Source organism: Stylophora pistillata, chromosome 13 (assembly GCF_964205215.1).
Source record: "Stylophora pistillata chromosome 13, jaStyPist1.2, whole genome shotgun sequence".
Taxonomy (NCBI): Eukaryota; Metazoa; Cnidaria; class Anthozoa; order Scleractinia; family Pocilloporidae; genus Stylophora; species Stylophora pistillata.
Genome location: NC_142531.1, coordinates 6,698,921 through 6,725,589, shown reverse-complemented (window position 1 = coordinate 6,725,589; position 26,669 = coordinate 6,698,921). Strand labels below are relative to the sequence as shown.

Below are 26,669 nucleotides of genomic sequence, written 5' to 3'. Positions count from 1 at the left end.
ACGGAGTAAAGGCAAATTGTCATGACGACAAATTCTTAGAAACTACACCATCAATAAAGAACACGTTGCCTCGAATATCATGCGGGCCAATATGATGTAAAACTCAAAGTGAAAACCATTAATTAACGTTAACTGAGAAACCAGTGAAGATACCTCAAAGGAAAAGTTACCTCAAAAGAAAAAGAAAACAGTCATGACAAGTAAAGGATAATATGTCGGTAGAATTTCGATCGTCCTCAATATTAAAACCTTTGTTATCCAAATATAAAACATTTACGTTGTAATAAACTGCTAGATATTTAAAGAGTCCATCGTCATCTCTTTTTGCTTTTCTAGGAAAATGTAAATGAATGCGGTTAAAATACTTCACGGGAATCGTGAAGGGGTTTTTGTGGAAAGTTCTTGCTAATCAAATGCAAGATTAACGTCTGCATAGTTTTCAAGAGTCAATAACTTTCTTTAATTTAAAGCAGTCGCGCTGATCGACAAAGTATCCTCACGATGTGGCTTAAGTATTTCATAAAACGTAGTTTATTTGTTTGACCGTTCATACTATGAACACTAAACGAAGCCATTTCAGACTGTGACTCGATCATAAAGTTCAGGTTTTGTACACTGTATAAAATATTTAGTGACTAAAAGCTAGAATTTACATGATATCTTGAAACTCGATCCAATTTACGACCATTTCTTTAAAAATATTAAACGTTTTTAGTGTAGGATATTTATCTTAATTTTGAAATTGATGAGATGTGAAATTAGTTAGTCGAAATGAACAGGTCAGTTTTACCCAAATAGGAGAGAGTCATAAATCTCACATCATGGAAATGTTACGTAATCAATATTCATTGTTTACGTTTATGCAACTAATGAGGTCATCCGCTGACACGCAGTTTGACACAAAATCTCAACCTCTCTATCCAAAGTCTATTACAGACCTTGAAAAGGGCATTTTGTCATTTCTCACAGAACGCTAATATAGACTCTTAAAACGAATTCAGTCTAATACTCAGAGATCGCCATTTATGCTCAACTGCAGTTAAACTTCAATTGTAGTTCAACTCTTAGAAGAAAACCATCACGGCCAGGGATCTCTATCTGTCAAGCACCGGGTCTGATTAGAACACAGCTGAGCTCTGGATGACAGTCAAGGAATTCTTTGATCTCTTTTTGGTTCGATAGCTGAGTTATTGCTTGGTTTAGTCGTTCGTTCAATTCAAATGCTTTCCTCACAATTTCTTTTGCTTCTTCTACTTTTCCAATGCAATCATGAAGAAGAGCCTACCGAGTTTCCGTCAGAATCTTCCACCTGTGATCCTCTTCTAGGCCAGTGTCAGCGACTTTTTTTGCTTTCGTAGGGATATTGATGGCTTCTTCAAAGTTTCCTTTCCTTTCGAAACAACGTGTATACTGTCTTCGGGTCATTATACTCTCCGTGTGACGGGCGCGGGCGACCCTCAAAGCAGGAACGGTGGAACGGAGGAACGGTGGAACGGTGGAACGGTGGAACGGTGGAACGGTGGAACGGTGGAATGGCGGAATGGCGGAAAACGACCCCAATCCTAAAATCTGGAAAATGACCCCAAATCCTAAAACCCGGAACGGCAGAAAATGACCCAAATCCTAAAACCAGGAACGGCGGAAAATGACCCCAAATCCTAAAACCAGGAACGGCGGAAAGTGACCCTGAATCCTTAAACACAGAACGGCGGAAAATAAACTCAAATCCTAAAACACGGAACGGATGACAGGGCATGTTGCAGAAATTTTGTACAAGGACAGTCAAGCGCTTGGCTCATTCATTCCCACAACGATAACGTGCGTGACCAAACTTAGACTGGCGTGAGAGGAAGAGAGGTTTGCAGGGGGTCACGTGCCTGGGAAGTTCTCATGGCGCGAGAAGGCAAAAGAAAGTTAACAGAATGAAGTCGTCGAGAAGAATTTGAAGAATTCGCGACCAGGTGTCCAAAACATCACCATCCTACTATGAAATTTACAGCTTACATATCAGCGGAAGAAAAAAACTTTCTGCACAGAAAAGAGGCTATTTCATTAGTTCGTCTAATTAGCATAGTGAGAATAGATCCTGCAGGTAGAACCTCGTTAACTGGAACCCGGTGAACTCGAAACCCCCCTTACTCGCACTTACTCGAACAAAACCCAATTTCCCTTGGATTTGACCCCATTTTTTCCAGTCATTTGCTAGCGGCAACTCCTAAAAGACGGAACCGGGTTGGGAAATTACCCTAAAGCCTAAAAGACGGAATTATAGGCAGGTCAAGGGATCAAGAGAGCCAAATAAAAATCGAGTGTACCCACACTAATTTCCCCTTAGGAGGATAACTTCTGTGGATATTAAGTCAATACCAGAAAAAATTATCATTTCTCGTAGTAATGTGCAATATCATGCTGTGGATGTTCGGTCATAGTTAGTAGATTCACTGCCTTACAATCAATTCCCAATAAATCAATCGAGGCGTTGTATACGTACGATTTTCACCTTTAATTAACTGCACATTCTAAATCATTATGCCTTTGTAAATTCAGTTAACCTTAGAGAAAACTAAGAAGAGAACAAGCGCTACAATATCTGAACTTCTTTGGTCTGAATTATCACTTAATCGTCCGTTCACTAATTTATCGGCTTGCTTCTGTTAACTTTCTTTTGTCTTCTCACGCCATGAGAAATTCCCACGCGCATGACAATTGACCTCATGCAAAGCTCTCTTGCTCTCGCGCTAGTCTAAGTTTGGTCACGCGCGTTATCGTCGTGGGAATGAATGAGCCAAGCGCTTGACTGTCTTTGTACAAAACATGCCCTGTCATCCGTTCCGTGTTTTAGGATTTTGGGTCATTTTCCAACGTTCCGGGTCTTAGGATTTGGGGTCATTTTCCGCCGTTCCTGGTTTTAGGATTTGGGCATTTTCCACCGTTCCAGGTATTGGGATTTGGGGTCATTTTCCGCCATTCCGCCATTCCACCGTTCCTGCTTTTATGGTCGCCCCCGTGTGACGACCCACACCAAGATTCTCCATCCTAGTCATTGCAGCTCTGTAATGTTCTAAGCATTTGTCAGTTGCGGCGGGATTTTCATCAGGGAGACTACGTCTGGAATAGAAGTCTTCAATGTAATTATGACGTCAAGTTGAGCATTCAGTCGTGAAATGATTCCCGAGGCAATCTTGGAAAAGGTCCATTACTTCCTGGAGTAGATCCATACCGTTCTCATGCCAACCATAGAATGGCAAGGTGTAGTGCAGGATAATGATAATGAAGCTCCATAATGTCTCAGTTGGTAAAGTTAAGATACAATCTTCTCAGAATCATCATCTAGTCCTTTCAGAATAATGTAAGGAGATTCCGTCCAACAATTGTTGATGTTTACTAGTGGAATGATATCCCTATTATCGATAAGGGAGAATATTACGAGAAAACTACTGATGATTCAGAAGTAATTTTCATGTAGTACTTTTCTCAGTATCAATTACTGTCTTATTTATTGATGTGATTTCTCTTTTTCTCACTCTAATTAGTCATGCTCTGTTTTAAACTTTAAACTGTTAGAGTGATCAGCATCTAATTTCTCCTTACAGTAATAATGCTGAATTATTCATTAAAATCATGAGAATAAAGGAAATGATTGCAAACTTGAGAAGTTTTGACTGTCCAACAGATTCTCCTAGTCAGTACCAAAGGAAATGTTTAGAGAAGAGTGGGGAGAAAAATTTACTTTAAACTAAAGGGCCTCTAATTAGCTTACTATACTTTGCCCCTCTCAACTTCCTCTCTTTCTAATCATTAGAAAGGTTTGTGATTACTGAAATGGAGGAAAACATAACAAAAAACAAAGTGGTTTACAGTCTCTTCTCTATTGCACATAATTACACTCTTATTTTAAAGCTTTGGTTTAAAATCCGTAGGTGAGCCCTCATACTGAAAACTACAGTAATACTAAAGATTTTTAGAATTGAATTTGCACTTCATGAATCTTATATCTACATATGTATTGTACGTTAAATACATTTACTCTATCTCTAAGTTTATTTAGCCAGGACAATTGAAGAAATTAGATGATAACACGGCTTTTTTCTCTGTATTTGTATAAGAAAAAATTTCATCATCAAATACAAGTAATTGTATGTATATAAATATAAATAAATATGTCAAAATTGAAAGATGGTCTTTTATATTGCTTGTAGTTTGTGTGACAGCCAATCCTAATTGTTCTGGGAGTTAATTATTCTTTTGACTTAAATTTGGAAAACGCAATATCCATTTGGTGATAACCACTTAGGAATTAAACGAGTTATGCATGGTATTTCCTCCTTAATGGCTACCCTGAGCTGATGGTTTCCTCAGGTGATGTAGGCTTCACCAGATTGAAGATCACAGGAGATGACAATTGGTTTTTGAAAACCATTATTTAGGAACAAAATGCCTAACTTGCTCAAAGTGATGGTTTTAATTTTTCTTCCAAACTTTGGTGTTTGAGATCTGTCAATTTCTCTATATATTCCCAAAGCTCTGAGTTCTTATAGAGTAATCAAATGAATGAGATGTGAAGGATTTTTTCCAAATATACAATTTTTCACTTTCCCTAGGTAAATTAAGAGTATCAAAATACAAGTCAGGGTTATGTAATGATTGATAATCCAGAAAGAAATCTTTGCTACTGTCACTTGAATTAATTGTGCCTTTATGAATGGCATGAATCATTTCTTTGAAGGATTTACTTTTTTGTTGTTCAGCAAGGCAGTTTAATGGTTGAAATGCTTCTTGAAAGTCATCTCTGTCTCTTCTGCTTAAGTTACTTGCACTGTTAGGGCTGGCAGCTTTATGTTTCTCTGTTGGATTCCTTTCTGGTGTATATCCCTGCTTGATAGAGGTCAAATCAGCCTGCTTTGCTCCTTAATGTTTCAGGATTGAATATTTGTCAAACTTTTGTTGTTCTGTTTTTATATTGAATTGATCCTGGAATCATTAATAAGAGTTACTGCAAGCACAAATATTTTTTGACCATGATTGCTAAATTTTTCAGGAGCCATTGTCAATGTTAAAATCAGAGACAAAAGTTATAGGCATTGTCAGTTTTATTACAGTGCTGTAGCTGGAGATCTTTCAAAACAGCTACTTTGATTCATATTGGGAGGTTATATAGAGATGTTGCAATGGAAGAGAATTGCTTTGATTTTGTAAAGTTAATCAATTTTTACTGGTAATAAGATAAAAGACATTAATGGAGTGAGTACCACAGATACAACATCAAGATTTTTTCTGGAGAGCAATTTGTTTCAATACCTAGTAAAGCAAGTTATTTTTGCCCAGTACAATTTTGATGGAACATAGAGAGAGTATGGAAGTTTTAAAAATGTTGTGAAAGAGCCAGGAAACAACCTCTAGTACAGCATGAAGATTAACCCTTTAAGTCCTTTAACTCCCAGAAATGATAAACATAAAACTTCTCCTTTGTCCATACATTGTTCACGAAGCACGTTATGAGAGTTCTCAAACTACTCTATTCAAGTAGATGCTGTTATCTTGATCTAACTCCAAGTTCTCATTACTATTTCACGAGGAAATGTGTAGCATCCAGAGGGGAGAATTAAGAATCAGATCTTGGGAGTTAAAGATACAATTCAACACTCTGGCCGTAACAGCAATTTACCAATTACAAGCCCCCCCAAAAAAATCACAGGAGCACAAAAATCATTTTAAGAAATAAAGGCCGGGCCACAAGCAAAAACGATAAACACAAGCCAGCAAGCTTTGTAACTAGAATCTTTGGCTCTAACTATTGTAGCAGAATCAATAACTCAGGACGTTAAGCAGACGCAACGTTATTCCTTCTCTCGTGTACCTATGACCTGCGCACTTCACTCCAGGTGCGCAATGCGTACATACAATATCACCCCTTTCCTAAGAAAGCATAAATGCAAACACAGAGCAGGAAACAACGGTAGTAGTAAAAAACCAAGCTAGGCTCACAACGAAACTTATTTAGACAGTCATTTCAGAAAGTTACGTCCTAGCGCAAAACTGAAAGTCGTTAAGATATTGGGGAACACGCCGCTCTCGGAAAGGCCTGCCAACATGTTCCGTGTTCCTTAATGAAACACTCCGATGACTAGGAACGCTCCCTACTTGACCAAGTCTTTTAACGGGTTCAGTGCCCCTCGACGAGGGAATAACTTTTTTGACCATGGACAAGTTCCTAAACAATCGTGCCTGTCCTCTTGCAAGTTCGACGCTGACTCCCTTTTTCTTGACGACAGTAAAGGGTCTAGGGTCATATCATGTGGTTAGCTTGTTTTGACGTTTCTGAAGCAGCAAAACCTGATCTCCGTGGCGAATATCGGAAGGGGTGGCGTTGTGACGTTTATCCATATATGCCTTTGCCTTTGATTTTCTCAAGTTGTCATTGGCGCAGGCAATATGAACAAGATTTGAAGTGCAAGGGAGATTTAGACAGGGAATCTTGGTTCTGATGTGACGATTCATCATCAAGGATGCGGGTGAGACCCCAGTGGAGGAATGAGGAGTAGTTCGATAATTCATTAAGAACACAAAAAGTTCCGAGCGCCAGTTCTTTCCTTCTACAGTAGCAATTCGAATAGTCTTCTCCAGGGTTTTGTTGAATCGCTCTACTTGGGCGTTAGCAGCTGGCCAAAGGGGTGTAATTTTGCAATGCTTGATACCAAGCTGTTTGCACCATGCTTTGAACTCTTCTGAGCCTAAGGGGATGTTGTCAGATGTAATGACTTCAGGAATACCATGTGTTTCGAACATTTGATTAAGGTGCGTAATCGCTGTGGCCGAAGAACCTGAGTGTGTAACATGGACTTCTGGATACTTTGACGTTTCATCAACTGCAGCAAAGAGATACTCTCCTGATGGGAATGGGTCACAGTAGTCAATGCGGATTGTGTGCCAGACTTGCTTTGGTGGATCTGTCATTCTGAGAGGCTCTGGAGGAGGAGTTGGGCCAACGATTTGGAAACCAAGGCATTCGCGCACATATCTTTCTGCTTGAGTATCAATGCCAGGCCACCAGACTCGTTGTCTGAGATGCTGTTTAACTTTAGTGATGCCCTGGTGCCCCTCATGTGCTAATTGAAGAATGTGTGGGCGTAACGCTTCTGGAATCACAATACGATTGTTTCGTAGAAGAATTCCGCGTTTCTGGCAAAGTTCTTCCTTTAGATCAGCAAAGGGCGCGGGTGCAACTGACCAGCTCCCAATGTCCAGGCACTCCTTGATTATCTTCAAGGTGGGGTCAGATTTGGAAGCGACAAGAAGCTCCTAAGACTGATGGCAGAAGGAAGGGAATCAACTATAATGGAATTAACGTAGTCCTCAAGAAGATCTCTGGGTGTATTGGTAGGGACGGGTTTGCGTGACAGGAAGTCGACAGCATTTTGGATGCCAGGTTGGTAAACAATGCGGGCTGTAGTTTTGGAGCCGTAAACGCCAACGTTCAATTCTCGGTGAGGGGTTCCCACGGCCGTTGAGGAGAACTTCCAGTGGTTTTTTATCTCCTACTAAGTCGAACTGGCTGCCGTGGATGTAAAAATGAAACTTCTCGCATGCCCATACTCCTGATAAGGCTTCTCTTTCCATTTGGCTGTAGCGCTGTTCAACGGGTGATAGACTGCGGCTTGCATACGCAAAGGGCCGGATAGAACCATCGGGGTGCTTCTGAGTCAAGGCGCCACCAATCCCAATCTTGCAAGCATCATGGCGTACTTGAGTGGGGAGGGAGGGAGCAAAATGGGGTTGAACTGTGTCACTAGATATGAGGTCACGCAGCTTGTTAAAGGCTTCAGATGCTCTGGGCCCTAAGACCACGGACAGTTTTTGTGTGTGATCCTTCGTATTGGCTCTGTCATAGTAGCTAGGTTTGGAAGGAAACGGGCGACGGTATTTACTAATCACAGAAAGCTTCTTGCTTCCGTGGCTGTGTTGGGTGGCTGCATGTGCTTGATTGCGTGTATTCGATCCTTGTCGGGGGATACGCCTTGTGCTGAGATGTGAAATCCATAATAGTTCAGTTCCGGGACGCCAAATAGACACTTAGCTGGGTTGACTGTGAGGTTTTTTTCTTGGAGCCGTAGCAACACATTTTCTAGGGATATGTCATGCTCTTCCTTAGGGATACCGTGGACGAGAATGTCATCAGCAATGTTTCTTACATCATGACATCCCTCGAGGACTTGTCCAAGTACGTGTTGGCATAGTTCAGTGCCTACTGATGCTCCACATGGCAGACGCTTAGTTTATTAGATTGGCCGACAGGCAGGGACACCGCAACAGCTTGCGCCAATTACTGCGGGCCCAGTAAACCCACCCATCCCACCACAGGGGAGGACATCTATCACACAGTAATCTGTGCCTACAATATTTAAGTTCAGAATTGTTTGTCTGCAGCAAAACTTGTATCATGTTATTGTTGTTTTTAGTTTTCCTTTAGTCCTTCAGGAGTATCTATTCATTGAAAAATGTTTATTCACTCTGAGTGAGCGATGATGTAATCATGATATCAATTCTTGATTTTAATGCTTTATTCAAATATTACTCATAACATGTCAATTGGTACCCTGTAACCACCTTGACTGAAAGAAAACACCATTGCGCATTGAAAATGTTAACCGGAAAATTGTATCTACACTGGATTTCCTGATATGAATCAAGGCATCCTTTGTTCTAAAAGGTTGTTTGTGCCCAAAACAAAAGGATACAATCTAGATGACAGGAGCCCATCACTCTCTTTTAAACTATGTCAATGATAAGGATAACTTTAGTGCTTTTTTAGTCAAGTCCATTTACAAAATGAAATTGATTGTGACATTTCATGCCTTCTTTCAGACTGCTGAACAAGACTCAGGGAATCTCTGACAAATCTCCCTTCATGATTCAATGAAGACACTTAATCAATAAATCAAATTACTACATGTGCACCCCTTGCATCTAAAGAGCAGAAAAAATTGACTGCTGACCTCAGGGCATATTTGGTTGGTAAGCTAATCATTGGTTATCTGCCTCTCACTTTTGAACAATTAAATTGGTTATATTTTTCACACACGAGAAAAAAAACTATAAGAAAGTTAATTTTTTGTGCCCAAGAAATTCCTATTGTCTCAGTCTTGTTATATTAAAGACTGATTCATTAATTATCATTGTGGTTGCACATCTTTAAGATTCAGTTTAGAAGTTCTCGAGTTTTTCACTGCTATCATTTAAATTTTTTCTCTACCTATAACAACCTTTTCCTTAATTTTCTGATTTATTCCTTCCTCGTCCAAAGCCAGCTTTCCAATATCTGTGGGGCTGTTCAACTTCATGGCCCATTCGACTAGTAATATTTCCTGAGAAAATAACAGTGCAGTATGTGTCAGCAAACATCACAGTGCAATTTGATATCGTCAGGCCTACTTTGGGACCTTTTGAAAGTCGGCTTAAATCGCCTCATGTTGGCTTAGGCTGCCTTTAGTTGCCTTTGGTAATGCGATGATATAAGGGTTCCACCCTTTTAGATTGACCCCATTCACTCCACTCCAATCAAAAGGAGCAAAGGAGAAAGGGTGGCCAATACAACTCAATAACCTTTATTTAACGTGGTCAAATGTTCTTAGCTAATTAGCAACTTTACAGACACGCCACAAAAAATAAACAGATAAGCTAGAAATAATGATAGGTGCACTGGATTCTAGATTAAGCAGTCCAGTATTGGTCCCTAGGAGGGATCATTGCATTGTGGTCTTAGGCAAGACACTTAACTGTCTGAGTGCTTCAACCTTCAACTCTTCCAGTTGTAAAATAATATAGAAGTAATATTTGGTGCACTGTATTCTAGATTAGGCAGTCCAGTTTTGGTCCCTAGCAGGGATCATTGCATTGTGTTCTTAGGCAAGATACTTAACTGTCAAAGTGCTTCAACCTTGAACTCTTCCAGATGTAAATATGGGTACTGCCTGGGAGAGGGGAGAAGGACCCCACAATGAATTACGAGTTAATATGAAGTTAGCAATTAATGGCTTCCATATGCATGGAAACCCATGCTATAATAGTCATACACCTGTCTAGGCCCTGTTTTAGGATGGGAAATTCATACAAAAGGTTGATATATCAGTCAATATATAGATTGAGGTTCTCTAAAAGATACATGATCCTCTACTTCCACCATCATATTTTACCAAATTTGAACTCTATAACTCAATGAAACCAGAAAAGGCATAAGCCTTGATCTATCTTAAGATTTTGATTGTCTTTTTTTACATTTCATCTTCATCACGAGTTCCATGATTAAAATACATGTATGAGCCCCTACTTAATGATCTTCTATACTGAAGAAGCTTTTTACAACAAACACGGCTGGGAGGCATATATTTCATCACATGACCTAGTTTTGTCCCATGACTAAAGTATACTCGTGAACATTGTGCACGTGCCTTCACAAACTACACTACTTGTCGACAATATCAAGAGATTTGGAGGAACTCTGAGCGACTGCTTTAATGAAATTACACCACTCACGTTCTTTTCTCTCATGGAGTAGATTGTCATTCTGACCTGCAATCTTTCCAATCCACCCTTGAGAAACAATTAATAGCCCGCCTAATGTCTATTGACTGGCTACCTGCTTGTATAGGAGGTCGGCTAGAAAGACACTTAAAAGGGGAAATGCTGCCATATAACAGATAGTATGGGCAAACTTGATGGGAGAGCTTGAATTTTCGCAGTGTGGGTTGAGAGAAGGGAAGCCCATTAGGTCTCCTGGTATAACAATAATTCGTGTGAGCTAAATGAGCTATGAGGATAATTATTTTAGATCAGTTCAAGTGATTGTATGGTTATTTTCTTCATTTCGATTGGCCTAAAGGTAGAAACCCATAGGTAGAAACACTCATTTAACATCAGAGGAAAGACATGAATTGAGCCAAATTAATCTCTTCATAGCCGTTTTTGTGATAGCAGTGCTTTCTGTTCTCTCAGTGGGAGGTTTGGTCATTTCTGTGGCCTTGTTGATGCCTTTGCTCAGACGAAGGACGGAACATTTCCAAGACGAGCCGATCAGATACTTCGGCAGCGAAGTTTACGTGAAGTCCGAACAGTTGCCCTTGTCAAAATCGGGGATGCCGACAATAAACTTAGGATTTCACAAGGATATTGTGCCTGGAGACGTTGCTCTGCGTAAAATTCAACCGGAAAGTGTGAAAAACGAACCCGTTGAATTAATTTCGCAGACAAATCCTCCGTTACTCAGAGAAACACTTCGATGAGGGTCTAAATGGGATGATGGCTTATATGGCTAAAGATTAAAACTTTGGTAGATTAACGGCTAACGGTGACTATCTTTCCATAATGGTCACCAGAGACGTTTTTAAGATTAAGTTTTTTAACGACTGAAGGTTAGAATTTGTCAATTTTTTACGCCCGATGGCTAAATGTTTGGCCATTTTAAGGCCTATTGGCCAACCCCATTGAGACTTTCTTTGATGAGACATGAAAACTGAATAGTTAAAACAATCGCTTTGCTTGCATATGGGTTACGATAACTTATTAGGTGCTCTATTCAAGGGTAAAGAGAAGTCGAATAGGTACGAGGTTTAAAGTGCACCTAAACCCAAAATTTTTTTTCGCTTAACGAAATAGGCTTATTTTTTGGAGTATTTCTGTGCAAAAATTTTTTAATTTGCTCAAATCTTTAATTTTCTATGCCCAGTCAAAATACGGAAAATCGGCCGCCATCTTGCCCCACGACCGAGTTTAAAGAAGAATGGCTCTAGCGGGTAATGTGACGTCAAATCGAGAACACGAAAGTCTGCATCTCACACATTTTCACTTGTTTGAGAAGATTGTCGTCGATATTGTCCGAAATATGCCGACTAGGTGTGCTGTATGAAGAATGTATGAAGCGCGATACCCTCTTGCAAATTTCGCACGTTGGTACATCCTTCTACAACACACTTAGTCGGCATATTTTCGGACAATTATCGACTACAACCTTCCCAAACAAGTGAAAATGTGTGAAATGCAGACTTTCGTGTTCTCGATTTGACGTCACATTACCCACTAGAGCCATTCCTCTTTAAACTCGGTCGTGGGGCAAGATGGCGGCCGATTTTCCGTATTTTGACTGGGCACAGAAAATTGAAGATTTGAGCAAATAAAAAAATTTTTGCGCAGAAATACTCAAAAAAATAAGCTTACTTCGTTAAGCGAGAAAAAATTTTTGGGTGTAGGTGCACTTTAAGTTTTTGACCTTATGGGATAACACAAGCGCGCTCGCGCAGTCAGCCTGCGTGTTATAAAAACTGGTTACCATGAGACTTAACTGAGAGAGGACCTGCCTATGAAATTTCAAGTAGTGGAGCAAAAGAAATAAAACAACCCAGAAATCGAAAGAAGTGGAGACTAAGAGACAATGTTTCATCATTCACTTTTCAGAGCTTACAAGTTACTTGTAAGCTATGAATATTTCCTTAAACGGGAACTCGACTGTTGAACGCATTTTGTGGTAACGCCTCGTGTGCCATTTTTTTTTGTTCTTATTACACTTTGACGTCATCTCTGATCTACAATAGAACCCGGCTAACTCGAACTCCCAAGGGAAACTAGAATGGTTCGAGTTAGAAGAGGTTCGAGTTAGCTGATAGTAAATGACTGAAAAATTGATTAAGGGAAATCGGACATTATTCGAGTTACTGGGGGGAGGGAGAGGGGGTTCGAGTTAACCGAGTTCCAGTCAGCGGCGTTCCACTGTATTACTGAAGGAACGCATAACAACATGGAATCTCTTTGTCGAAAAATATAGAATACAATAAAACGATACAACCTTAAGTCCTGATTAGCGCAAGGCACACTGACTGAAATCGGTCTCGGTTCACTGTATTACAAGTCAAGGTACACTATGACCACCTGACTGAGACAAAACTACATTGTGCATTGTTCTCTTACATTAGACAATTTCAACGGGAAAATTATAGCATGCACTGGATTTTCTGATACCAATCAATGCTAATCCACAAAGGAATACTTTGTTTCTATGATCTAAAAAAACTGTTTCTGTGAATTAAAGGTGCAATTTTTTAGTCAAAAGGAGCTCACCAGCCTCATCCGGTGTTCTATCAGTGGCGTTGTTGACTAAGCGTTTACTTAAACAACTCACGAGTTATGAAAGATCATTACACTCTCTCGACGTGCACCCCTTGCAACAAAATGGAAGCAAAATTTGACTGCTCACCTCAGAGCATATATCATAAGTAGGCTAATCTTTGGTAATCAGGCTCTCGCTTTAGAATGATTAAATTGGCTATATTTTTCACAAGAGATGAAAAACCCTACTCAAAGAGTTTATTGTTTGTGTCTAAAATATTCTTATTTTCTCTTGTTGTATCGTTATCTTCCCTTGCGAAATAAAAAAAATTACGATAAATTTGATTAGTATAGAAGCAGTCATTTCAAAGATTAACTCATAGTCGTAATGATTTGCTCATCTTTTCCTTTAGTCTTCTGATTGATTCCTTCCCCTTCCAAAGCCAGCTGTCCACTTTCTGTGGGGCTGTTCGACTCGATGGCCTGTTCGACTCTCCACATTTCCTGAAAGATTAACAAAAGCAGTATGTATAATAAATCATCACAGTGAAATTTGATACGGGTATAATTTTCTTCTCACCAAGCGAAAAAAATGATCACGATAACCTTTTTTCACAAATGTAATTTAAAATAAATTCGACATGCTTCACTGTGTTTTCAGAGGTGTTTAAACTTAACTACAATTTTTTTGCAAAGAGGTGAGGGAATTTTTAGGAAAAGATAGGACGCAAATAAAAGACATTTCTATCCACACTGATCCATAAAGAGCTGTTGTGGGGGTTTTACCACTCGCTTGGCGAATTAACAAGAGGTACTGAGACTCTGCAATTTTCTTCTTTATTCTGCTATACTGCTGCGTGTACTACATCTAATTTTCTCTCTCTTTCTCCACTGCTTATCTCTACTACTTTCAGCAAGGAGTGCCCCAGTATTACATACAAAAATCACAGACATGTTTGGGTTAGCTAACCGTGGGAATTTCCAAAACAGGATGTTCAGTGTGGGTAAAACTCAAGGTCAGTTTTATCAACCCAAACATGACCACCTAGCAAACTAGTTATCCTCAACCATAACAAGGGATTAAAATGTCTAGCACGGTGAGAACTGAGCCAAGTTCAAGCATACACTAAAAATAAATGATCAAAACTATAGATTCTTCAAAATAGCACGTAAGGGCGAAAAGGCGAGACTTAATAAAACAAAAGGTAAACCTAAAAATACTGGAAATATCAATCCTTGAAAACGCTCTACAACAGAGCGTTGATATTCAAACCAGGTACCTTCAGTTGTCGATGCTAAAGTTCTGACCTGCAAAGTAAACTTTTAAATGTGAACTCTACAATACGTTTCCGATTCAACTTTTGGTGCTTATAAGCTACCCAAAACAGTGGCCTGCAGTGCCGGCGTATTTTGGGCGCCGAGGGAGTAGGTGTTAAGTGGAAAAATGGGCAACGGGGGAGAGGGAGGGGAAGGAAAAAATAGGCTTTGCGGGCAGGCGTATTTTTTCCTTCCCCTCGGAAAATATTTCCTCGCCCCAATCCTCCTCAGTTACCAAATCTAAGATGGCGGCCTAATACAAAACAGCGCGGTCAGTTTTTGGAAATCTCCTTCCACTCTTGGTCAGGAGCTGCACTTGCAGCGTTGCTTTAAATGGATCAACTAATTAGCTAGTTAGAAAATCAAACACTTTTAAAACATTATATTTACGTACTTGACAAGTCAGCCTCGGGGAACTTCTCTGGATACCGACTTAGAAATTCTCGAACTTTGTCTTTGTTTCTCATCTTGTCTATGGGTAGATTCAGTTTTTTGCCCATCACTAGTCCCTTGCGCATTGAGTCTATCGCCTGTTCTACGTCATCCATCTCCTCGTACAAGAAGGCCAGTGAAGTCTTTATATAGACTTTCCAAGTGTGATTCTCTTCTAACTCTCGTTCGGAAATCTGCTCTGCTTTCGATAGTAGATTCATTGCTTCCTCAAAGTTTCCACTTTTTGTGTGACAAATTCCAAAGTTCTTTAAAGTCAAGATGCTTTCTTTGTTTCCTCCCACTCCGAGGTCGTCGAACATTTCCAAAGTGGCCTTATAATACTCCGGGCAGATTTTAAAGTCGGCTTCAGATTTTTCTTCAAGAATGAAGAGAAGGTCTCCAATGGCCTTCAGGGTTTCAGCAGTCATAAAATGTTTCCCAAGGCTTCTCCGAAAGAGTTCTAACGCTTCTTGGAACTGTTCTTTGGCTTTATCATACTGCTTACTGCGCTTTGAAATATTTCCTGCAAGGTAGAGAGTTGCTGCTTTTTCCGGGTGATCATGAAGCTGCTCATCGGATACCTTCAAAGCCATTGCAGTTTCCTCTTTAATACGTCTGTTTTCTTTAAAATCTCTTTTACTTGAAAGGAAGCGAGCATTGCTGTTGCGAAAATAAACTTCTGATAACGGTTTCGCCGCAAATGCAGCATCATTTGCCACACGAATTTGTTCCGCTTCCTCCATGACCTCTTGGTACTTCTCTTGCTCTCCTTTTTTCTTGTATTCGTTGCCAAGAAGACACAAAAGATCTACTGCACACACTGGTTGGATTTTGGAGTCACACGTTTTCGATAACCTTTTAAGGATCTCTGTGTAAAACCTTGGATGAAGACATCTTTCCAAATACATGCACTTTTGAGGAAAACTGTCCAGGAACGGTTCACTGTCGTACACGATCTCTTTGTCCTGTTTTTCCCTTCCTTGGGCGTAGAATGTGAGAAAATACTCAAAATTGTGCTTGTCCCCTTGAAATGATACAAGGGCATCTCTACAGTTGTCTTTACTCCAGTAAATATCAGCATTGTTCGAGAGGCGAGACATGAAGTGGACACAGGCCAACTTTTCGCCCATTGCCAAGAGGTTGGCATACTCATGATTTTGACCAATCTTTCTTGCATAAGCATGAATAAGTGGATGTATCTGATACCTGCGGGAATGCAGCTTCTCCACAAGAGATCTGTTCTTCAAGGAGCGAAGGACGGAAATAGGTAAAGTGCCGATGCTCGAACACGGAGCCGTCATCACAGCTTTGGCAGCATCTAGATCAAACGAACCCTGGAACAAAGACAGGAGAATGAAAGCCTCTTTCTCGGGTTTCTTCAAAAGGTCAAACGAAGTCTTAATGGCTTTTTCTACAGATTCTTGGTCGTCCTCTAGAACTGCTAATGGTTCATTCTTGAGGCGGTCTATGAGCGTTTCTTCAGAATAGTCTGAAAGCAACGATCCAACAATGCAAAGTGCCAAAGGAACACAACCACATAGATTGTTGGCGATGTAATCTGCCCTGGAAAGGTTCGGTGGAGCATCTTCGTAGACTTGCACCCTAGAAATTAGGAGATTTCTCGCCTGTTCGGTGGACAAAGGGTCCAACCTGACTTCGCGGCACTGCAGGTTGGGATCCCCAAATGTTTTCCTTGCAGTTACGACAAATGTTACCTTTTGCCTTGATAACATTCTAACGTCAGATAAGACGCTTATAAACGATGCTCGATCATTCGACTCAAGGACGCCATCAGCATTGTCGAGAACAAACGTGACAATGTTTTGAACCCCTTTGCTCCAGTCTTTCAGCCACTGCCCCGTATTCTCTGGTACTTGAGTGCTGATTGTACTACACGAGTTGATCATTTCCACGGCCACTTCATTGAAATTTGTCTTTGTTAGTAAACTACAAAACAGCACAGTTCTTTCCTTCTCTAATTTTGCTAACTCATGAGCCACTCGTTTAGCCACAGTTGTCTTTCCGAATCCCGGTCCACCAGTGATCAGGACAACAGCGACTCCACTCTCAACCATATCTCTGACTTGCTTTATTTCTTGGTCACGGCCAAATATACTCTCTTCTGATATTTTGTCCGGTAAACAGCTGTCGGGGCTGAAAATCGTCGTGTCAATCTTTTCTCGTTCCTGCATCTCTTTCCATATCCCAGCTTGTTCTTTTAAACGCTGCCGCGTGTCGTGATCAATGGGATTGTTCTTTAGCGCCTCCATTTTCTCTACGTGTCTCTTCCGTTGAACATACATCTCAATTGTTTCTAAAGAAGATACTATCTCTTTCCACTTGTCCTCGAATTCAGCGTTTGGAATTCCGCTAGAGACGCTGTGACACAGCTCATTTCGGAAATATTTGATGCAAGCAATGTTTGCCGCGAGGCTATTATCATCTTCTGCAGGCTTATTGTGCCATCCGGTTGAAGGCGGCGTAAGGTGACAAACTTCACGAAGCAAGAGATGTAAAAGTGTAATGTCGAACTTTTCGGAGTCCGGTGGATCACCTGAGGCAGGAAACAACATTTTCCACTGGTTTTGAAATATTACACCTTTGGACCTCAGTTTTTGAAGCTTTGCCTTATTGTTGTTTAATACGACTTGTAATTTATCTAGTTGGTAGACAGAATGCAATAAACTGCGCAGGACGTGTGTTCCTCCATCAACCAGCAGTCGTAACAGCTTCGTGCCATTGGTTTTTTCCTCTGACACATCGTACACAGAAGAGCCAGACGAGACAGAAGAAGGGGCTGTGCTAGCCATTATCTTTGCTGTTTTAAACTCGAAGGAAGGTTTTGGTGGCAAAGTATTTATGGAAATGTCGTTTGTAACTCACTGATGCGTGCGTTTGTTAGACTCCTTATTAGTAGTCGTATCGTAAGGCAACGAACGGAATCGTCATCCTAAACAGACTAAAGAGCCTTTTCAGATCATTAACACTTGGCAAGAAGCCTAAAGTTCTAAGAAAAATGCGGTGGTCTAGTTTCCGAGAAAGATGGTTGTAAAATAGGTCAATTTGCATTTGCATGTCATACTAGTAGTATGATTAAGGTGTCACGCAAGGCTGGATATTCTAGATGATATTTTTTTAGGGAGCCTAATGTCACGGCTTGTTTAACATCAATTTTAGCTTACAAAATTTCGAGTTTACTATTGCAACTCTCACTAAATGCATGGAATAACTCTCCACTGTATGGGTGAAATTAATTTCACTTCTGTTAATTCAAACATATCCACGTCCATTGGAAAGAGAAAATCTTTTAAGGGTGGAACTTGGGGTGTTATAAAGATATTCAAAAGATTGGCAGATTTGTGGAATACGATACATTCCTGCGGTTTTTCTAAGAACCCTCAAAAAAAAAAAGAAGTTGATATAATATGAACGTGACGGTGTCGAAAGAATCAAAAACATATATTGGCCTGTTCACTTACCACGAAGTATCACCTCAATTTTCAATAGTCCGTGGGGAAGAGTACTGCAATGGCCACTGATTTTTTCGAAGGCTCGAGTTTGAGTTCAATGTGTCAATGTACACTATATTTTACCACACTGGCAATGATCAAAATGATCGTGGCCTTTTGTATGGTACCATTTCAGCCAAGAAAATGAGAGGGGCTATAGCTTTTTAATTTAATTCTCACAACATTACTAGAGAGCAATTTCCGAGAAATGTTTTAGATTAAGGAGCTTTCATCGCGTTTTCCAGAAAAAATATCGCCTCAAGGTGGTTATGCTTGATTTAAAGTCACATCAAGGCACGATATGAAGTCACCTCTTTATTCAAGTGTTATCCAAGAAATCACTAGATATGCTCTCAAAATTCTCTTTCAGAAAATGTCGCCATAAATCGAAGCATATTTAGTCAAGTTCAACTCCTCAACACTCTTGGAAGCTAATGTAACCATAATATGATTTGTCTGATTGAGCGGGGGTAGATTTTTAGGCGCATCAGTGATCACGCCAAACTGTTCTTGATTTCGACAGCTACGACGGTGGTAAAAGCTCAAGCTTGTATCTGTTACTTTTCGCCATCTTTTGCCAAACACTCATAATAGTTTGAGGCCGCATAACGATTTTTGTGTGGTCATGTTTTGGCAAATTAGTTCTAGAGATTGGATAAACGTTTCATACACTGGAGTTCTCTAGTCAAATTTTCCCAACAAAATTGTGTAGTCATTAACCGCAAAAAGCTAAAGTTTTAAACATTTACAATTTCTCTTGTTTACCTGACTAACGAGCATCTTTTTTTCAGCTTGTCAGACTGATATGTAATAAACAAATTGTACCGCTATCGAAAGTACGACCAACAGCTTCATGCTCGCGAGTTGTCAATGACACTACTCATCTCTCCTTCCTCCTTCTTCCTTTGTTTCGGTCGTTTTGCAGAAAACCAAAAATCACATAGTTCATTAAGTTATTTCTTGTTACCACCAACTTTTCTTAGTCCCCTTCTCGAGGAGATTCAGCCTTGAAATTTTTGCGTGAATGTTTGTCATGATGTTCAGTTCGGCCGGAAATGTTTCCCTGAAATTTACGAATAACACATTATATATTAGGATTCGCACGTTGATGACTTATCGTATAGGTGAATTCTCATTTCCGCTGGGCATGAAAAATATAACCAAATAAACTTACAAGGGTAAAATGAAGGCGCACAATAAGGACGTCTATCACAGAAATATCATGTTTATTACTAGACACTCATACTGGGGACATTCACAATGAAGTGTCCGGAAGCAATCACACTAAAAAATGATGTGCAACATTTGTTAGGATAAGATAGGGCCTAAAATACTAATGTTTCATTTCACGAATAATTTTTTAGTTGATGTTGATAAAAAAAGTTTTAATTTATAAACTGCAAAATATGCTTTAGAAAACGTGTTCTATAAAGGATCTCTGTACTATTCATAGAGTGTGGCCGGCCATCTACATTAACCCCAACCGGATAAGTGTTCGGAAACCTCTCTCAATAGTCGACAGAGAATACAAATTAATCTTCATGACGACGTGATGAGTGATTGGAAAATCAAACTTGTACTTACTTGGAAACTCAGCCTCGGGGAAGATCTCCGGATATCGATTCATAAATTTCCGAATTATGTGTTTGTTTCCTATCTTGTCTGTTGTAAGTCCTAGCCTTTTGTGCATCAACAGTCCTTGAAGCATTGCCCTTTTTGCCCTCTCCACTTTACCCATTTTCTCGTGTAATAAGCCCAGGGAAGTCTTAATCGAGACTTTCCAAGTGTGATTTATCTGAAATTCTCGCTCTGCAACCTGTTCTGCTTTCGTGAATAAAGCCATTGCCGCATCAAAGTTGCCAATTTCCATATGGCAACTTGCAAAGTTCTTTAGTGGCAAGATACTTTCCTTGCTTCCACCCACTCCTAAGTGATCAAACATTTCCATAGCCGCTTCCTAATACTTAAGGCAAAGTTTTAAGTCGGTTACAGATTGATTGAGAGAGAGAGAGCAATAAGTCTGCAACAGCTTTCAGGGCTTCAGCAGTTATAAAATGTTTACCAAGGACCTGTTTAGAGAGTCTTAACGCCTTTGTTAATCTTTCTTTGGCTAATTCGCGATCCCAGAGGTGTTGTGCAATTATTCCTGTGAGGAGAAGAGTTGCGGCTGTCTCTGGATGACGATCGCCCAAACTTGCATGGCAGACATTTAAAGCAATTTGATTCTCTTGCTCAATGTTTTCCTTTTCACTGATATCTTTTTTATTGGAAAGGAAGCGTGCGTAACTGTTATGAAAGTAGACCTTTGCTAACGGATTTCGGTCAAGTTCAGCAGTATTCGAAGAGTAAGTCCTCCAGTTTCTGCATAAGTTCATTGTACTTCATTTGGTGTTTTTTCCTATATTCATGTCCAAGGAGACATGAAAGTTCCACAAAATGTACCGGCTCAAGAACTGAGTCAAATGCGTCCATTAACTGTTCAACGATGCGAGTATAAATCGTTGGAGGAAGACACTTCTGCAAATACATGCCCTTCTGTGGAAAACTTTCCAAAAAGGTTTTGGAGCACTCCACGATTTTTTCATCCTTTTCCTTCCTTTTCTGAGCATAGATGTGTAAAAAATACTCGAAATTGTCCCTCAGGATCGCTGTCCGCGCCGGACCTCAGCTCCTCAAAGTCTGATATTTCATCGAGCGAATCATTCCACTCCAAGGAAATCGTGGAATCAACCTCCCAATATAGATTATCGGTATCATCTTTTAAGATAAAACCTTTCCCGTGGATAAGAAAATCGCCCTCATCGATAAATCTCACCTCCACGCGCGACGTCATTTTATTCTCACATCTTTTCTTGGATGATGACTCTTGACATCACCGATTAAAGTTTGCGGACCTCTCGGAAAACCAACTTCCGATAAATGCAAGGGTCTAAATAACTTTAGTGAAATTCACATCTCCCAAGGGCCTGTCTGGGCGTTTCCGTCTCTGACCCAATTATGGCTCTTGCCAGTACATATTGGCATTGTTCGCGAGGCATGAAATGAAGTGAACACAGGCCAATTTTTCTCCTCCTTCTAAAAGGTCGGGATAATTTTCTTGACCAATCTTCCTTGCATAGGAATGAATGAGGGGATGCATCTGATACCTTCGGGGGATTGGCTGCTCAATAAGTGAAATTTTCTTCAGGGAGCGAATAATCTTGATTGGCCGAATTCCAGGGATAGAGCTCGCTTTCATTTCAGCTTCGGCAGCGACTGAGTTAAGCGAACCTTGAAAAGTGGACATAAGAAGAAAGGGTTCTTGTTCAGATCAAAAGACGCTTTGATTGCATTTTCAACAGATCTTTGATCGTCCTCGAGGACAGCCAGTGGTTCTCTCTCCAGGTTTATGATGAGTGTTTCTTCTGTGAAATCTGAGAGTAGTGATCCAACGACGCACAGTGCCAGGGGAACACAGCCACATAATGTGACAAGTTGCTCTGCTTTGCAAAGCTCATGGTGTGCATCATGTTTGTAAGAGCGAACCCGAGAAACAAGCAGATTTATGACTTGATATTTTGACAACGGGGGGTAGCCTAGCTTCTTTTGACAACAACTCGGGATTTTCAAATGTTGATCTCGCAGTAATTACAAATGTAACATTTCGTCGCGACAACTTCCTTACATCACGTAAGATTTCGAGAATTAAATGTTTCTCGATCGTGACACTCAAGAACACCGTCTGCATTGTCTACAACAAAATTTACCTGGTTGTGGATCTGTTTGCTCCAGTCTTTAAGCCACTGTCCCGGATTCTCTGGTACTTGCGTGTTGACCACTTTACTACACGAATTAAACATTTCCATTGTCACCTCGTTGAACGTCTTCTTCGATAATAAGCTACAAAAGAAAACGGCTCGTCGATCTTTAGCTAATTCACAAGCCACTCGCTTGGCTACGGTGGTCTTTTTGAATCCCGGACCGCCAGTGATCTGAATTACAGGAAACTTTCCACTTTGAAGTTTATTTTTGATGTCTTGTATTTGCTCACCACGGCCAATAATCTCTTCATTAAGACAAATGGAGAGTTCAGCGTCTCTTCCACTCTTCTCTAGTTCTTTCTCTTTCCTCCATTGTTTCAGTTCCTCTTCCAACAACCGAGCTTTATGATCAATAATAGCACTCTTCAGGAACTGAAGTTTTTTCCGATGGGCGGCTACCTCAAGCACTTCTAAAGACGAAGATATTTTATTCCACTTGTCATCGAATTCGTCATTCGGAACTCCAGTAGAATCACTATGACACAGCTTTTTTCTATGGCATTTTATGCGAACGATGCTCGCTTCAGGGCTTGCATCAGCGTCTGCTGGCATTTTGTGCCATCCCGTCGAAGGAGTCTTTAGATGACAAACTTCACGGAGCAATAAGTGTAAAAGTGTGATGTCGAATTCTTTGGGATCTGGTGGATTACCCGAGGAAGGAAACAGTTTTTCCCATTTTTCATCAGTTATTATTCGCTTCCACTTCAGCCCCTCGAGCTTTGGGCGATTGTTGGCTAATGCGTGCTTTAATGTTGACCATAGATGCGTGGAATGCAAGAATTTCCTTAGAACATTTGTTCCTTCATCATTGAGCAGTCTTGCTAACCTTGCGCCATTCGCTATTTCTTGCGATAAAATCACTACTGAGGGGCCAGAAAGACTCGCAGAGGTTGGTGAGGATGTTCCGCAAGCTGCCATGGCCCACCGTCAAAGCTCTTTAGAAACAAATTCCTTTCGAGAGGGATAGCTTGTTTTCAGATAACTACGAATTTTATAACCAGATAACCAACGAATTTTATAACCAGTGAACTGGGAAATCGCCCAATGCTAGGAAAGACTTGATGATGAATTTATAATTAGTCATATAATTAGTCATATATAATTAGTCATGAAGTATTTATCATCAGTCTACGGGGAAATTTCCCAGTGCTAGGAAAGACGTGATAAAGTATTTCAATGATCATCAGTCTACAGGGAAAATTCCCAATGCTAGGAAAGACTCGATGAAGTATTTATCATCAGTCTACAGGGAAATTTCCCAATGCTAGGAAAGACTCGATAAAGTATTTATCATCAGTCTGCGGGGAAACTTCCCAATGCTAAGAAAGACTCGATGAAGTATTTATCATCAGTCTACGGGAAATTTCCCAATGCTAGGAAAGACTCGATGAAGTATTTATCATAAGTCTACAGGGTAATTTGCCAATTCTAGGAAATACTTGACGATGAATTTATAATTAGTCAACAAAGAAATGTCTCAAGTCTAGGAATTCTAGGAAAGACTCAATGATGTATGAACTGGGGCCATTGGGGTTTGCGGTTTTGCGGTTTTGGCAATTTTTTAGTTCGGTTTTTGTGCCTAAAAAACTAAGGTTTATTTGGTTTTGTTGTTGTTTACGTTTTGCTGATTTTCAGTTTTCAGCATTTGGTTTTCGTCCAAAAATTTTTACGGGTACACGGATTTGGTACCCGATGTGCTTTTTCGGTTTTTCATATTGGGAATCCGGTTTCCCTTCGATCTGAGCAGCAGTTATACGCCTCTGCTGATCTCAAATAGCCGCGAAACCTCTGTTGCTCTGCTTGTAACCACAGTATCAGGTCGATTAGGATTTTGAAAACAGAGATATGCAAATTTATCAGTTTAGACGGTTTTACATGCGGTTTTCGGTTTTGATCGAATTTTTTTTGCAGTTTTGCGGTTTCTGATGATCCCTAATGCCCTCCCCTCCTCTATAAATATCCACGGTATCCTTCAACAGACTTGGTAGCTTCGTACCAGTAGTCTATTTTTCTGAGAGATCCTCCACTGAAAGACTCGCAGACGTTGTTTAGGGTGTTATGCCGGCTGCCATGAATCACCATTGAAGCTCTTTACATTGAAGCTTCCTCTCAAGGAGGATATGCAATCTATGTTGTAATCAAACAACCACGAGTTTCGACCTTTGGACTTCAGCTTTGCCTTATTGTTGTTTAATACGACTTGGTAGACAGAACGCAATAAATTTCGCAGAACACGTGTTCCTCCGTCAACTCGTAGTCGTATCAGCTTCGTGCCATTGTCTTTGCGGTTTTAACTTAAGGGAAGGTCTTGGTGGCAAAGTATTCATGGACACTTCGTTACTAAAATAGAAGAATAGGCTTAATTCACCGATGTGTGCGTGCGTGTGGTGGACTGAATCGCATCTTTAGGGAAGCGAACCGACTTTTCATCTTTAAAAGAGGTAAAAAAAAATTCTGAGAAGAAGATAATGATTTATTTTCTGAGAAAGATGTTTGTGCCTTCGGTTGCATCATTGTTTAATTCGCATGTGACTGTCATGGCATGATTGACGTTGTTATGTAAGGCTAGATAGTCGAGATGATTTGTTTTAGGGAGCTAAACGTCACGGTTCGTTTAACATCCAATTTAGCTTACGTACATATTTCGAATTTGCTATTGCAACCCATTTTAATCTTTCCATCCATAGCTGTTGTTTCCTCAACTTCCTTGATCCTTGTCATTTGCTTACCAAATTGTTGTTCTAAATTTTTTAACTTATACCTTTTAAGTGTTTTTTAAGAGGGAGGAAATTTTACACATAGCAAAGATATCATTTACAAACTTAAGATTAATCAGTCACACGATGGTACACTTGTCCATAAGCCTTCAATTCGATCCCTGAGATCAAAACTAGGTCGTGTTAAGGCGGTACCGGAGGCCAACTCGACCTTTTTTTAGAATGCTCTTATTTTCTTACATCTTAAAGATTATTGTGTAAGTAGTCTACTTGCAGAATTTGAAGATTGGAAGCCGTACCGTTTTCAAAATACATACGATAGAAGTTTCGTCTCGAGGGACGAATCTTACGACAAAACAGAGATAAGGTCTTCGTCCAAAGGTGTTTGTGGTCTATTTATCTCTGCGGTCTGTTTACTATTTAGTTCTCAACCTTCATTTTTTTCATCTTTCGAGGATAAAATTGTCAAAATGAAGTATTATGTCGCTTACTCAGTGCGCTGAAAATCTTTTTCTCGTTATCTTTGCGCATGTGCTAAACCATTTTGAGTAACATTAACTTGCCTCGGATTTAGAGAAGTTTTCTCCAAAATGGCCTTTTGGACACATCCCTCAAGACGACCTGTAAAATTTCCGGTGGGTAAACAGACTATAGAAATTTGCGCAAAATAGCTGTTCCTTCGCCAAACAGCAGTCTAATAAGTCTTGAGCCATTGGTTTTCTTCTCTGATACATCGTACGCAGACGATCCAGTAGAAAGATCACGAGTGGCTGCACTCGCCTTGTTCTTGCTTACAAACGTGTTATGAGCGCGATGATATGAACTTGTAGTTTACAAGAAGAATCATTCATTTATGCACAGTGCGATGTCAGAAAAAGTTAACAATCATGCACTGTTGCTGATTCAAGATCAAAGTTCTGGCTGATATGATGGCGGCTTATCACTGTCCATTATATAGATATCTCCAAGAACAAAGCAATACAAGTCTGTAGTTAAAAGTTATTATTCTTTTTTTTTTTTTATCAGAATTATTTCTAGTTTTCTGGGAAACTTGGACGAAGTATAGACACATTGTGGATGACGATAAACTTTTCAAAGCAAACATGGCTGCCAGGCCAACATCTAATGACGATGTTTCGTGTGAGCTAATTGATTTATAAGGATATTTCGTGTGTATGTAAATGATGAGTTTTGTGTATTCGAGTAATGTTTGGTTAAAAATCAGTTCGAGTGTGAGTGTATGATTATTTTCATCATTTTTTTTGGCCTTATTGAGTTTCTCCGAGTTGTCAAAGACGATACACATGGAAACTAGTTAGCGGCCCTAATTGGTGAACCTGTTATCAGTTTATATATTTTTTTTCTGACTTGTTAATTTCTGGACCGTTGGAATGCAACGATGAATACTTTGAATCCTGTAATACTCCCACCAGCCCAAACATAAAACTTGTTTAATTTTTTTTGGGTTAAACGCTGCGGAGTTGAAACAAGTGAATGTTCGGGAGGTCCTGGTGATCCGATAAGCGGTAGTAAAATGATCTAAAAAGATTCGATTCTTCATTATTGGGATGTCAAAATTTTTCTGCAGCCAGGAAAAGTGGTTAGAGGGACTGAAGAAGTCTTCTTACCGAGGACCCTAGTATGAGGTTCTAAATATGGTATTGGGGTGTTTTGTCTTTCTGAGAAAGGTGAATATCAAATTGGGTGGATCCCAGAAATGGACCAAGCTATTTCTATGCCAAAATTGACAGAACATTGTACAAGTGCCAAAAAAATGGGAGACGAGTTAAGCATTTTTATGA

The 26,669-nt window shown here is 40.0% G+C and overlaps 1 protein-coding gene and 1 pseudogene across 3 annotated transcripts; both read right to left on the bottom strand.

Annotated features, from left to right (window-relative positions):
• Nucleotides 1-12,405: 12,405 nt before the first annotated feature.
• Nucleotides 12,406-18,049, bottom strand: LOC111345596 (uncharacterized). Of its 2 annotated transcripts, XM_088743426.1 has the most exons (3): nt 14,804-18,049; nt 14,373-14,400; nt 12,406-13,596 (listed from the first exon to the last, which is right to left on the bottom strand). In XM_088743426.1, the coding sequence occupies exons 1-2, from the start codon at nt 17,649-17,651 to the stop codon at nt 14,375-14,377; spliced, it is 2,874 nt and encodes a 957-aa protein (XP_088599552.1). In that variant the 5' UTR covers nt 17,652-18,049; the 3' UTR covers nt 12,406-13,596; nt 14,373-14,374. The 2 variants fall into 2 exon arrangements, with proteins under 2 accessions (XP_088599552.1, XP_088599551.1); XM_088743425.1 differs by lacking the exon at nt 14,373-14,400 and having other exon boundaries at nt 14,804-18,047.
• Nucleotides 18,050-18,652: 603 nt separating this feature from the next.
• Nucleotides 18,653-23,202, bottom strand: LOC148717412 (uncharacterized; annotated as a pseudogene). Its single transcript, XR_015994735.1, has 3 exons — nt 21,359-23,202; nt 19,935-21,021; nt 18,653-19,413 (listed from the first exon to the last, which is right to left on the bottom strand). The product of XR_015994735.1 is annotated as an uncharacterized LOC148717412 (transcript).
• Nucleotides 23,203-26,669: the final 3,467 nt, after the last annotated feature.